This window comes from Crocodylus siamensis, chromosome 3 (genome assembly GCF_052110815.1).
Source record: "Crocodylus siamensis isolate JL-2025a chromosome 3, ASM5211081v1, whole genome shotgun sequence".
NCBI classification, from domain to species: Eukaryota; Metazoa; Chordata; order Crocodylia; family Crocodylidae; genus Crocodylus; species Crocodylus siamensis.
Window position 1 is genome coordinate 181,093,553 of NC_143397.1, and position 13,292 is coordinate 181,106,844.

The 13,292-nt window shown below is 39.9% G+C and overlaps 1 protein-coding gene across 7 annotated transcripts in view; it reads right to left on the reverse strand.

The window, feature by feature from the left end:
* The window catches only part of TRAPPC8 (trafficking protein particle complex subunit 8), a 91,814-nt gene that overhangs the window by 54,194 nt on the left and 24,328 nt on the right, over window positions 1-13,292 (reverse strand). For 4 of the 7 annotated variants that reach the window (XM_090039881.1, XM_090039883.1, XM_090039885.1 and 1 more), the window contains 6 exons: window positions 10,597-10,771; window positions 9,333-9,486; window positions 8,078-8,165; window positions 5,487-5,746; window positions 4,252-4,367; window positions 261-411 (listed from right to left, as the gene is read on the reverse strand). In XM_090039881.1, the coding sequence (XP_089896007.1) occupies window positions 261-411; window positions 4,252-4,367; window positions 5,487-5,746; window positions 8,078-8,165; window positions 9,333-9,486; window positions 10,597-10,771 (944 nt within the window). The remainder of the gene's footprint in view (window positions 1-260; window positions 412-4,251; window positions 4,368-5,486; window positions 5,747-8,077; window positions 8,166-9,332; window positions 9,487-10,596; window positions 10,772-13,292) is intronic. The other 3 variants (XM_090039882.1, XM_090039884.1, XM_090039887.1) reach the window with 1 other exon arrangement.

A 13,292-nucleotide genomic window follows, 5' to 3' on the forward strand; every position in this document is an offset into this window, starting at 1 on the left:
GTAAACAATTAAAATATAACCTATGACAAAGTGGGAGGTTCAGCCTCCAGTGTTTTAAGACTTTTGGAAATATTTATTCAGCAAATGAAGTTATTCCTATTTAAAAAATGCTCAACTTCAAGTTTGAGACTACTGTAATTTGAAAAATACTGCCATCAAAATCCAGCCAACAAGTATTTAAGCAGTCAAGTTTTCACTTTCTCTCCAACATTAATCTTAAATAGTCATTAATGGAACAGTTATACTAAAAATACACCAACCAGTGCTCCAGCTGCATAAAGCATTGCTTGATCATTTAAAAAATCTTTCTTTGCTGTATGGTAACAGCTGTATGCCAGTTCATAGTGTTGCACCAAGAAACACAAATCTGCCATTTTCCTGATCTGAAGTTCTGGCGCTTCAGGGGGATACCTACAAATACACAGCAAAAACACACTTTGGTTGATTAACAAATGAGACAGACAAGACCTGAATTCTACAGTAAAAGACAGCCTGAAACATGAAATGTTTTCTTCCCTGACACAGAAAAAAAGAACCTGCAAGTAATATTAGCTTTTTTTTCTTTTTTTTTTTTTTTTTTTTGAGGGCGGGGGGGACAGGGGACAGACAGACCAACAACAAATGAAACTTAACTGTCTGGCTGAAGGTGGAGACAAGCTTCCTTTCAACTGACTCCTTTACTAACTGAAGTGATTTCTTAAAATCAATAATTAGGTTAAAGAAAGCTTTTTTTCCTAGTAGAGAAAGATTTATAATGCAATTGGTCAAAAAAATTAAGAAGCCATCACTGAAACTGATGAAAGTTATTTCATTTGCATCATCATACAAAATGGTTTAATTCTGTCCCCAGGAGGAAGAAAACTAAAGGAAAATCTCATTCTACTTATTTACACCAGCCAGCTAAAGCTACAACAGTAACTTGGACCTATGCTTCTTGGATACAAAGACAAAAAAAGTGCACCTCTTCAGCAACCAGTCAAAACTGGTTGGAAAGGGACATAGGCCAGTCAGTCTCACCTCCATCCTTGGCAAAATCTTTGAGAAAATCATCAAGGCTCACATTTGTGAGAGCCCGGCAGGACAAATTATGCTGAGGGGAAACCAGCACGGGTTCGTGGCAGGTAGATCGTGCCTGACCAATCTAGTCTCTTTTTATGACCAGGTCACAAAACGCCTCGACGCAGGAGGAGGGGTGGATGTCGTATACTTGGACTTCAGGAAGGCCTTTGATATGGTATCCCACCCCATACTGGTGAACAAGTTAAGGGGCTGTGACTTGGATGACTGCACAGTCCGGTGGGTGGAGAATTGGCTGGAGGGTCGCACCCAGAGAGTTGTGGTGGATGGGTCGGTTTCGACCTGGAAGAGCGTGGGCAGTGGGGTCCCGCAGGGCTCGGTGCTTGGACCGATACTCTTTAATGTCTTCATCAGCGACTTGGACGAGGGGGTGAAATGTACTCTGTCCAAGTTTGCAGATGACACTAAGCTATGGGGCAAAGTGGACACGCCGGAGGGCAGGGAACAGCTGCAAGCAGACCTGGACAGGTTAGACAAGTGGGCAGAAAACAACAGAATGCAGTTCAACAAGGAGAAATGCAAAGTGCTGCATCTAGGGAGGAAAAATGTCCAGCACACCTACAGCCTAGGAAATGACCTGCTGGGTGGCACGGAAGTGGAAAGGGATCTTGGAGTCCTAGTGGACTCCAAGATGAACATGAGTCGGCAGTGTGACGAAACCATCAGAAAAGCCAATGGCACTTTATCGTGCATCAGCAGATGCATGACAAATAGGTTCAAGGAGGTGATACTTCCCCTCTATCGGGCGCTGGTCAGACCGCAGCTGGAGTACTGCGTGCAATTCTGGGCGCCGCACTTCAAGAAGGATGCGGATAACCTGGAGAGGGTCCAGAGAAGGGCCACTCGTATGGTTAAGGGCCTGCAGGCCAAGCCCTACGAGGAGAGATTAGAGAAACTCGACCTTTTCAGCCTCCGCAAGAGAAGGTTGAGAGGCCACCTGGTGGCTGCCTATAAGTTCGTCAGGGGGGCACAGAAGGGAATTGGTGAGTATTTATTCACCAAGGCGCCCCCGGGGGTTACAAGAAATAATGGCCACAAGCTAGAGGAGAGCAGATTTAGATTGGATATTAGGAGGAACTTCTTCACAGTTCGAGTGGCCAAGGTCTGGAACGGGCTCCCAAGGGAGGTGGTGCTCTCCCCTACCCTGGGGGTATTCAAGAGAAGGTTGGATGTGTATCTAGCTGGGGTAATGTAGGCCCAGCACTCTTTCCTGCTTATGCAGGGGGTCGGACTCGATGATCTATTGAGGTCCCTTCCGACCCTAGCATCTATGAATCTATGCATCTATAAAGGAATCAAGTCCTTCTGCCTGTAGTATAAACACCACTCCTACCTGTTTAAATCTAGCTTACATTAGTTTACATTGTGTCAGTAAGGAAAACTGTTCCAAAGACTAGAAGTAATAAGGGTAGAAGTGGAACTACTTTTTAAAGATGGAGCTTGAATACTTCATAAAAGCATCTATAAGGTGTTACTCCCTACTAGAGCTACGCAAAGCTTTGGTGACCGATTCAATTCGGCAGAGATTCACCAAAATTCAGTGGCCAAATCTCCAAATCCAAATCGAATCAGGAGACCCTTGAATCTCTCTGAATTGAATCGGAACACTCCAAACCAATTCAGAGAGATAAGATGATTTCAACAGGCACAGCTTTACATGTTTTTTCTACATGCCTCAGGATACCAAGTGGTGCGTGAACGCTGAGATGGTGGGGTGGATAGAGTGTCCCACAGGAGCGCTGGGGGGTGGTCTCCAGCACACTCTGTGGTGGACCCAGAAGTGGACGAGAAGCACTTCCAGTCCACTTCCAGGTTTGCCACGGAGCATGTGGGGGGACACCCCCACAAGCAACTGGTGGCTTCTGGGTCTGGAGGGGCACCCAGGGTCCCCCCCCACAGCCGAACTGTCAAGCTGGAGGGGTGCGGGGGGGGGGAGACCCTTGGGAGAGTTCTGCACTCTGCAGTGGACCCAGAAGTGTTTCCGATCCACTTCCAGATTTGCTGCCAAGCATGTCGGAGATTCCCGGAGCTCCTGTGGGAAGCTCCATCTGCCCCAGCATCATAGCTATCACAAACAATGCTTGCTACCTCAAGGTATGTAGAAAAAAACATTTAAAGCTGTGCCTGTGGCCGAATCACTGATTCTCCAGGTCAGCATCGTATCTTCAGAGTCAGCAGAATCAAAAATCAAAACACTGATCCAAATCAACAAATCAGATCACCATCCCCTGAATCAGCCAGAAACCAAATTGAATATGGCCCACTTCGCACACCCCTACTCCCTAAAAAACAAGAGGCCCCTTCTAAGGCTAGGTAGGGATCTCAAAGACAAACTATACTAGTAACTGTTTTAAACTTGGGTAAGTGTCCATGGAGAAGTTTATATCCGATTTTAAACCAATCTACGTTAAAACACGTGCAACTATTGAACAAAGATGAAGAGGGGAACCTTAAGAATTCAAGCATAGCACACTGCTGCCTCCCTCCCTGCCTGCCCCTGTTTTCCCCACTGCAGAGGTGGGGAGGGATGGGGACACAAATTTAAGACAACCCTCCAACAGTTACATTCTATACATAGAAAATTAATAAGTTAATACATTTTCCATGAATATAAGCAATCAAATATAGTAAGCACCTATGTGTATGCTCTTTCATTGGAGGCTTAAGTCTCTTGCTTTAGGCTTTCATCATATGTGGGAGTAAGGGTGTGTACACTGTCAGTTACTGGCAGCAGCTGCCAGCTAAACCCTTGCTCCTTTTAACCTCATGGTAAAACAGTTAACCTGTCCTGCTTAAGAATGCTCACGTGCTGGTCTGTGCCAACTAAACTAAAATGGCCCATCAACCAAAGATAAGTTCATCATCCCTTCTTTCTTATCTGTAGATTTTTACAAAAATTCTAGTTGCACTTGAAAAAGCATAACGGGATACACACCTTCATAAAATATCTGTTCAGCAACAAGCTAGACTTTAAAAGGACTTCTCATCTACTATTTTAGTTCAATGTCTTTTTAAAAGTTTTTTTTGTGCAGAAATACACACTTTTTAAGTAAATGTTTTGTTGATTCTAAGATTTTAGTTGAAATCTTAGTCAGCTACAGTACATTCATAATACCAAAGTGTTGGTCAAGATGTTTGTTTTTATTTAATATTTAAAGAATGGAAGTTACTTACAGCAAGCCAGATGTATTTTTCAGCTCATTTATACTTTTCTCTGGAACCTTACCACCACCAAACCATTTTTTGGTTGCAGAAAATAGTGATCGACTCAAACCTTTCCTGGATATTAACTGTAAGAGAAGAGTGCAGTTTCCATTAATTCACTCAGCTTTAACTGTGATGAAGCTCAAATGCTTCCGGTGATATAAATATACACCTTAAAAATTTGTTTAACTTCAAAAACAGATAAAAGCAGTATGTTCATACATGTTACTCCAGCATTTCCCAACAAGTGTGCCTTAACACAAAAGTGTGCCATCAGAAATTAACAGCTGTGCCATGGAATTTTGCCATGACAATGAGCTACAACAGGCATGAAGATGGGGAATGCCTTAACAAGTGTCCTGCAGAAAATTTTTACTAAATGTAAGTGCGCCTTGGGCTGGAAAAGGTTGGGAATCACCGTATTAGTCATTTCAGATGAGACTTTGACTAATAGCACACATAGCTCCTTGACAGGAGTAGGTCATCATATCAACAGTATCCTCACAGCAAACAGTTATTCTATGACCAGAAAACATGGTAATTTTTTTTTTTTTTTTTGAAACAAAGTTGGATCAAGATTAAAACCCAGTACCTGAAAACAGCAAATGTCAAAACAACTACTTCTACTAGTACACTTGTTCTAGTCAAGGTTTCAAAACAACTACTTCTACTAGTACACTTGTTCTAGTCAAGATTTCCCCTAAAGTCAGACCTTTTCCCAAACCATGAAGAGACTACATTGCTGGGCGTTTTGTTGGTTTCTCATAAATGTGACACTGTCTTAAGCCTGCTAGACAAATATACTCATAAATCACTTGATTACATGAATTTACCTTTAAAATTAATTATCTCCATTTTTAGTATTATTTGTAATATACTAATATGTTTCTGTCGTTATTTTAAAGCATGCTCCAAGTTAAGCATGACATTGTTTCAGATTACAACATAGTACAGAAATGGACATTTTGAGTCACTGAGTCCAGTCCTTTACACGTTTCTGTTGGAAAGTAGGAGGAAATGGATGAGGTACATCTTTACTGTATCTAGTATGTTTTCAGGGTTTTTCTTTAGTTGCATGCCTATCCTCAACTGTTCCCCTGAAATCTAGATAAGCCAGTTTCAAAAGAGGGAACAGTTTAAGGACCTATTTAGCTTTATATATAGAGTAATGCAGCAAAAGAGTTATTTTGAAAGAGGGACTTTACCTGGTCATTTAGCTGTCGAATTGTTTTCTCTATGTGTGGCAAAAGCCCCCTAAATGTGAACTCCTGTATGAACTGCCTAATCCGATCGTGATCTGTGAGCGTTAAGCATGCACCGTGCGGTGTTCCAGAACTTGATTTTTTTGATTCGTGCAGTGACGGAGTGGTCTTTATGAAATCAGTGCCATCCAAAGTGCCACTAGTATCACTGGGATGATCCAGTTGAAGAGGGTGAGCCTTAAAGTTATTTGATAAGCCATCTACTGAAAAATAAAACATTTTTATTTTGCTAATGCATTCAGTTATGTCTTTAAAAAAACAACAAACACACATTTAGATTTTAAAAGGCTTTACAACTGTTGCTTGGCTACTATTCCTACTTACTTAAATTTCTCATATCCAAACTATTTGTCAGGCAAGTATATTACATATGCCACACTCTTAAAATGAAGGCTGTTCACCTGTCATTAGATTAAGTAAATTGCCCCAGAACCTCTGGAAAGCTCCAGCCAGGAGAGAAGAGGAATGAATGGAAGAATATGACTTCACACCAAACCATGGAACAATGCCGTTAAGTGGTAAAAAAAAAGGGTTCTAAACTGCTCCTCCAAGGAAAGAATAGAGGCCTGAGTAACAGGTTGAGTTTGACCATTTTATTTGCATTTTTAATTGACAGTCTGTACTCAAGAGTCCTCCTGTTTTAGCTGGGTAGCCATCCTTTCTCTAATGATAGGCAATATAGGAGCTCTCTACTCTCAAGCCAAGTACACGGTAAACTAGTAGCCGGGGATGATTTATACTGTGTGTTTGGTTTCTGTTCAGATAAAATGCTCCAACTCAGGAGGCATAAAAAGCAGACCTGGTGCTCTGAGCAAAACCTGCAGGAGACTGGGGTGGGGACAACAGTCTTAACCACGCTAAGAACACCTGAACAGCCCCTGGTGCTGCTGCTGCTGCCACCACCACTGCATGCTTTCTGCTCCAGCTGTTGCTCTTACAGCAGCAATAGCTGCCACTGCTGGGCAGTCTGGGAGTTCCTCGTATGGGTAAAGATGTGGGGCTGCTCTTGCTGCTAGGGCACAGACTCCATGGGCAGGGGGCAATTCCAGCACCCATCCTATCTTGGTGCCTGGGACAGGTGCCCCTGTTGCCCACCCCTAGTTATGCTACTGCTCCAGCTGCCTTGAAATGGCCATGATTAGAACCATGGGGGGGCAGAGGGAGGAGAGGAAAAAGGGGCTAGTGATTAAAAAGTAGCCCTTACACAAACAGATTTAAAAATTACCACAGTAGATTACAATAGCTAATGTGGTAGATGAAGCTTCATCAAAGAGACTTTACTCTCTGGCAATGCCATTAGTAACATACTATAAAAGAAAGGCAAAGCTGCAGCTGTGGAGGATTCCAGTTTTCAGCCCCAGCTGATCTATCGAACCACAACTGGAGCAATCTAGAAGTAAGTTTTTCAAGAAACCCAGGATCTCTTCCAATTGCAAACCTGCATTGGAAGCTTTAAAAGGGGCTTTTCTTTAAATATGAATATAAGTCTTCTCATTGTCACAGGTCTACCCAGTTAATTTCAGGTGACCACACAAGTTGAATTGGCAGCTCCAATCATTTAAAACCTTACAAAGTGCTGAGTGGGATATTTTACAAAGCAGACATCCATTAAATCCAGTCTTCTTGCTAGTTCAATCATAAGATTAAGTAGATCATGCTTATTATAAATTCCTGTTCTAGCCCAGTTATTTAAAAGAAGCCTGCCCTAGAAAAAAATTGGCAAACTTTTAAAACAAAGGAATCTCACTGTGGTGTAGTTAAAGAAACAAGGTGAGATGTATAACGGATATGATTTCTTATATTAAAAGTTCTCTCAGAACGCTTCAACTTTCAGAAGCCTGCCTACGTCCTTAATGATCAGAGCTTACCAGATGGTTCCAAACTAGTACAAAGAACAACGGCACCACTCAGAAATAAAGCATTTAGAAATCAGACAGTTACAAATAAGCATTTAACAGGTATGATAGGAACACAGGAACCACTGTCTAGGATCAAACCAAAGCTTTCTTCAGCCAGTGGACTGCAGAAGATGCTTTAGAACAGCGGGTCTAAAGCATGAGGGTATATGTGCCCCCAAGGGGTACATGAGATATATTTCATAATTGTCTAACACAGGTCAAAGGACCTAAAAAGTTGGCTATTTAATCTTACTGTTTGCTTTCTATTTCCCAGCCCATTTCTGATTCATGATATAGTTGGCCTCTGACCCCATTAGGACTCAAATCTTTTGGCAGCCTCTTCTACAATACACTGTAAAAATTTTCTTGAAGGTAAAAGCAGTAACTAGTTCTCCCCTATATATTGCTTTAAACACCTTACAAAATGGTATGTTTATAATACATTCTGGTACCCAGAAACTCAGCCAGCCTCAAGACGCACTGACCTAGTCGCTTCAAAACCAATACAAGACAGGATTTTCTGCAAATTACTATCCAAGACATGAGAGGTAAGATGTAGACATTTGTTTTTCACATGCCTACATTAACATAAAAAAATATTAAATAAAGAGATGAAGTTATAAAACATATATATACCTCTGATATCAATATCTAAGCCATCTGATATTAAGTGGTCAGCACTCTTATTCGAAATTACAGTATATGGACCATCTTCATAAGATTCCTACCAGGAGGAAAAAAAGGGGAGGAAATATTTTAAAAGTTGTTTCCAAGTCATTAATATTTATCAGTTATTCCCAAAACCTGAAAAGTGCAAACACTACACTCAAAATGCACTCTCTCTCTCTCAGCAGCTAGTTTGCAGAGTTCAAGAGAATGAAACAAATTCTCAAAAAAAGTTTAGTTTTGATTAAAAGTTACTGTACACAAACGGTGAAAGGAAGAGAGAATCTGACTACTTTTTCTTCAAGGTTTAAGTATCTACAGTAGTCAAGAATCACTTCAAGAAGAGGTCAGATCAGTTAAGTTAATATTAAAAGAAAGCAATTAACATGGATGAGGGCCTTAAAAGGTCCAACTTAGTGAAAGATAGGACTTCTTGATTTTGGCTCACTGTGGAAACATTAATTCACATTTTAGGAGGGATATCACACATCTCAGAGGAAAAAAGGGAACAGAAACTACTTTAAACCTTAACAGTAGAGTTTGAGTGTCTTTGACAATGTCCTTTTTAAATCAGAGGCACCTTCTGAGATTTGGCAAGAATGGAGACAACATCCCACAAATATCTGCTGACCAAGGTTTTTTCTTCTATTAGCATACAGAAGGTACACAAAGTCAAATACAAGAGGGAAAGACTCATTTTAGTTTTGTGACCACTACAAAAACTCTACTGCCAAGGAAATTCCATTAAGTGGGGCACAGGATATTGGCTCTTTTAGTGGCGTCATACAACCAGCCTTTAACATCTTGGCAGACATGGATATGCCCCATCAAGCTAGATTACAAGGCCTCAGCACAAAAGGAACAAAGCTGTTTTCTCTTAGCCTCCTCAAGCTTACTTATTTCCCACAACTCCATCAAACTAAGATTTGAAAAGTTACACTAAGGAATAACAAAGACAAAAGAGGGAAGGAAGCAAAAGTAAAAAGAAAATGAAAAAAAAAAAAAAGACAGCCTTTTAGAGGAGAACTCCCTTTGTGTTCTCAGAAACACAGAGTATGGGGGACAGGAGTGGATGACCTATACAAATGAATATGAAAATACCCAGGAGGAAATGATTAAGGATGCACAACTGCACCAAACACCATTACATGATGCTACCAGAACAGTTCACTAAGATCAGAGCAGGAGTCAATATGGACATTTAAGAAGTGTTTTTGAAACATACCTGGTTTTGTATACTGTTTTTCTGAAGATACTGACTCCAAGGATCTGGTATCTGTTCATCTACTCCCCTGTTAGATACTCGAGAATTTATTTTAAGTAAATAGCATCCCTGAGTTCCATATCTCTGCTTCATTTCTTCATAAATTGAATCAGCTCTGAAATGGAAATCTCAAATTTTGTCAGTTTGTCTTAAAACTGGACCGCCTTGCAGCATTTAAAATGCAGTTTTACTATCCAGTAAGAGTTGTAGAACAGGAACATAAATCAAAAATATTCTACTGAATCTTATAACCTGGAAGAAACTTGCCAATATCAACACCCACAAAAATACTCTATCAAAGTATTGCCTGCTAGATCCTTCCACTCATTCCTCAAGTTTCCTTCTTCTCCCACACCTGACACACTGTATATCAGTTAACATAAAGGACAGGATAGCAGCTAGAGTAGAACTCCAATAAAGAAAGAAATACTTTGCCTCAGAAAACACCCAGGGAGCAGTTAATTACATGCAACTGCTAATGCTTGGCAGTAGCCACCGATTCTGTGCCAGAAGGCTAGTATGGAAGAGGAAAACGAAGAAAGTCTAGAAGACAATTAAAGGGGGAGAGGAGAGGAAAAATATCCGTGGAAAGAAACAGCTAGGACAAACAGTAGTTCTAATTTTGATATTCTGCCTGTTTCTATTTTAACTGAAGGTCACATTTAGGAGTAAACTATTAAATAATGTATAATGGTATCTGACTGGGTTACTATACAAAAGAGAATGACAGCTTGTTACCCAAAACATTCTGGGAACTTTAACTGCAAATTAAGAGAGACAGATTCTTTACACAACACCCCAACATTGGTACTGCTTCACTTCCTAGCCTCAGGAACCAATACTTTGTCATCCTGAGTTTAAATTGTACTCAAGTCTTATAAACAATACATGCTATGAAAAGCCATTTGTCAGTAACCTAACTCACCAATCTACAAATTTAGAATATTTCAAGCTACTTTTTCTTTGAATGCCATCCCAAATTTTACAATCTGAATCACTAAATCAGTCAATTTTATACAAAAATGTGCATTTAAGTTTGTACCAATGCCTGAAGATTAGTAACTCTGAAAGAAAAACCTTTCACACACAGTTAGCCAAAGACATCTTCTTGGGTATCAGCCTACATTATCTTTGTGCTTTTTAAATTTTTTTTTAAATGAACTACAGTTTACAGAGTTAGCGTATCAGCAAAGCAAGCTCTTCTGAAATCATGAAGATGACCTACCTTTGTTCCTCTCCTGCACTGACATCATGAAGCAACACATAATATTTAAGAGTGTTGGGTATGAACCATTTTGGATATAAATAATCACTGCTGTGCTGAATTCGATGTTGTTCTTGTGACAGCTTCAGAAACTGCTCCACAGGTTCAGGTTCACTAGAAGAAACTACAAGCATACCTGATTCCTTGCGTTAAGGGTATTTCTCAAGTGCCAGAAACCATCACTGTTTTTTTGTACAGTGCTTGCCCAAATGCATAAACTGTCCAATTTTAAACTGCTAAAGTATACCTGCAGCTGAGTTCCGACTTCAATTTCAGGAAAGGTATATTTATAATTTAAGAGTGTCAGATCATTGGCACGTTTTAAATGTATGAAACTTGATAGGAGCTTAATCTCATATAATATAGTTTGATTTAAAACAATTTTGGAACGGCATTTAGGTGTAATGATAATAAAATGTCACTTCACATGAACAGCAGCAACCTTGCTGACCTGGAATTTTGTGAAATGGTTGTTTGCCTAAGAGCTAAAAGGGCTAACTTTTTTTTTTGTTCATTTATGTATAATCATTACCAGCCATCATATATACTCCAAACAAATACATAGCACTTGATTTCTGAAACAGGGGGACAGGAAGATGCGCATTAGTTGAAAGTCACCTGAGTGCATCTCAGCAGTAATCTCTGTAAACATGGTGAGGTCTCCTGATCGGTGTTAAGGACCGGAGTTTGGATTGCTGGGAAAACAATCCAAAGGTCAATACATGGACACAGACTTTGAGCTGCCGGGGGCGGGGAAGTTATGTGTTTGTTTGCATTTTTAAAAAATTTTTATACACAAGAAAAAGCTTACAGCTATGTGCTTACATAAGCAAGCAGTTTTTTCAAGGGAGCTGTGTTTTAGCAGCCTAATTTTCTAATCTTAAAGATGAGAAAACTAACATCTTTTTCTTAGTTACCACTATGAATAGAAGCCTAACATATTAAAACTAAATTAGAACAGCATATTAAAAAACCCAATATCAAAGCTGAAATAAGTCTATGCAATAATCAGAACAACTGACGTTAAAAAGAAAAAACACACAGTATCGGCAATCAATGCTATCTATGTAAGACTGATTGAGAATATATTGTTCTGGGTTCGTGATATTTTTCATAAGATGAAAAAGCAATTCTGTAACCTAAGGTTCTTGGCTTCTGTCCACTTAAGACTAAAGTCAACTTTATACAGCAGCCCAAGCTTCCCTCATCATCCCAGGACAGGTACATGTAACAAAAGCAAGTCCCTGGGTTTCCAAAACAATGAAGTCAGAAATCTATCAAATCCTCAGCGTATTCCTACTTACTAACCTACTTTTCCAAAATATCTCAGACTAAAAAGTAAGGGAAGGTGGGTGGAGAAACTCCTTGAGCCCTAATTAGATTCTGAGTATTATCTCAAAGCTTGAAATCTGTTTAAGAGTTCAGTATGACAAACAACTGAACTGGACATTAGTATAAACCCTAGCCTTCTGTACTGTCCCAATTCTGTGGGACCACCGGACATCTTAACTAAAAAAAACATACTGATCAGGGGAAGAGGTGACATTACTAGATATTTGTAACACTATTTTAGTTCAAGAAAAAATAATTTGAGTTAACTCTTGACTACAATAGCATTTGGAAGGTATGGAATATTCTAAGGACAACATAAGACTTGGGTAAGTGCCAACTTAACAGTAATCTTAACTTTTGCTTAAGAGCTAGCTGATAGAGGTGAAAAAAATCACCTAGATAAGAGTAAGGGACAGGCAGTACCGCCATCCTTTGACTAAGGTCACCAGTCAAAAACTACGGAAAAAAATAATCAGTGCTTGTAGTTTTTACTGCAACAGTTCAGAACCTTGTGGATACAGTATCAAGACTGACCAAGACCATCTCTCTTGTGAAGATCAGTAGTAATATAACAGCCACCTTCTACAGCTTACACTGAGAAACAAAACTAGAAACTGAGTCAGGGCAAGAACAAATGACTTTACCCACTTCTGTAGCAGCTAAGAAGCTCTGGTAAAGGAAACAGGGGGAAAACCCCCCCCACAAAATAGTTCCAGTGTATGATCTTTGTTACTTTGGGAATGGATTAGTGTTTCAGAGGTTTATGAAATAAAACTGTAAAAACAAGGGATTTGTCCCTGTATAATAATCCAGCACCTCCCTCATTTGGACAGGCAACAGCATTTAAATCTTAGTGTGAGAACGTGTCCACTGGTAATAGCTTTGATTATTAGGACTACTAGGAAGCTAAATTTTCGAGGTCTTTGAACTGAAAGGAGAAGCTATTTGTGAGACTGGAGGGAGGAAAAGAGCCGAGGGGACACAAAACCAACAGGAAGAACAGGCTGTAAAAACTCAACATAACTGAGACATAATGAAAAAGAAAAAAAGCCTACTGAAGACAAACCACAAATTCTTCTACAGTATCCCTAGATCCCACTGTTATATTACTGCAGAGCAGAAAATATGCAGCTTAATTAAAGTTTCAAAGTTCATATCTATATAGGAAGAATTAATTCTTTGTAGTTGATACACAAAACTACATATGATAGAACAGGGCTGCTAAACCCCCAGCCCACAGGCCAGATCCAGCCCCTGGGACCATATTATCTAGCCCACAGGCCTCCCTATAGGTCCAAAAATTGAGCAACAACAAAGGAGCGAGA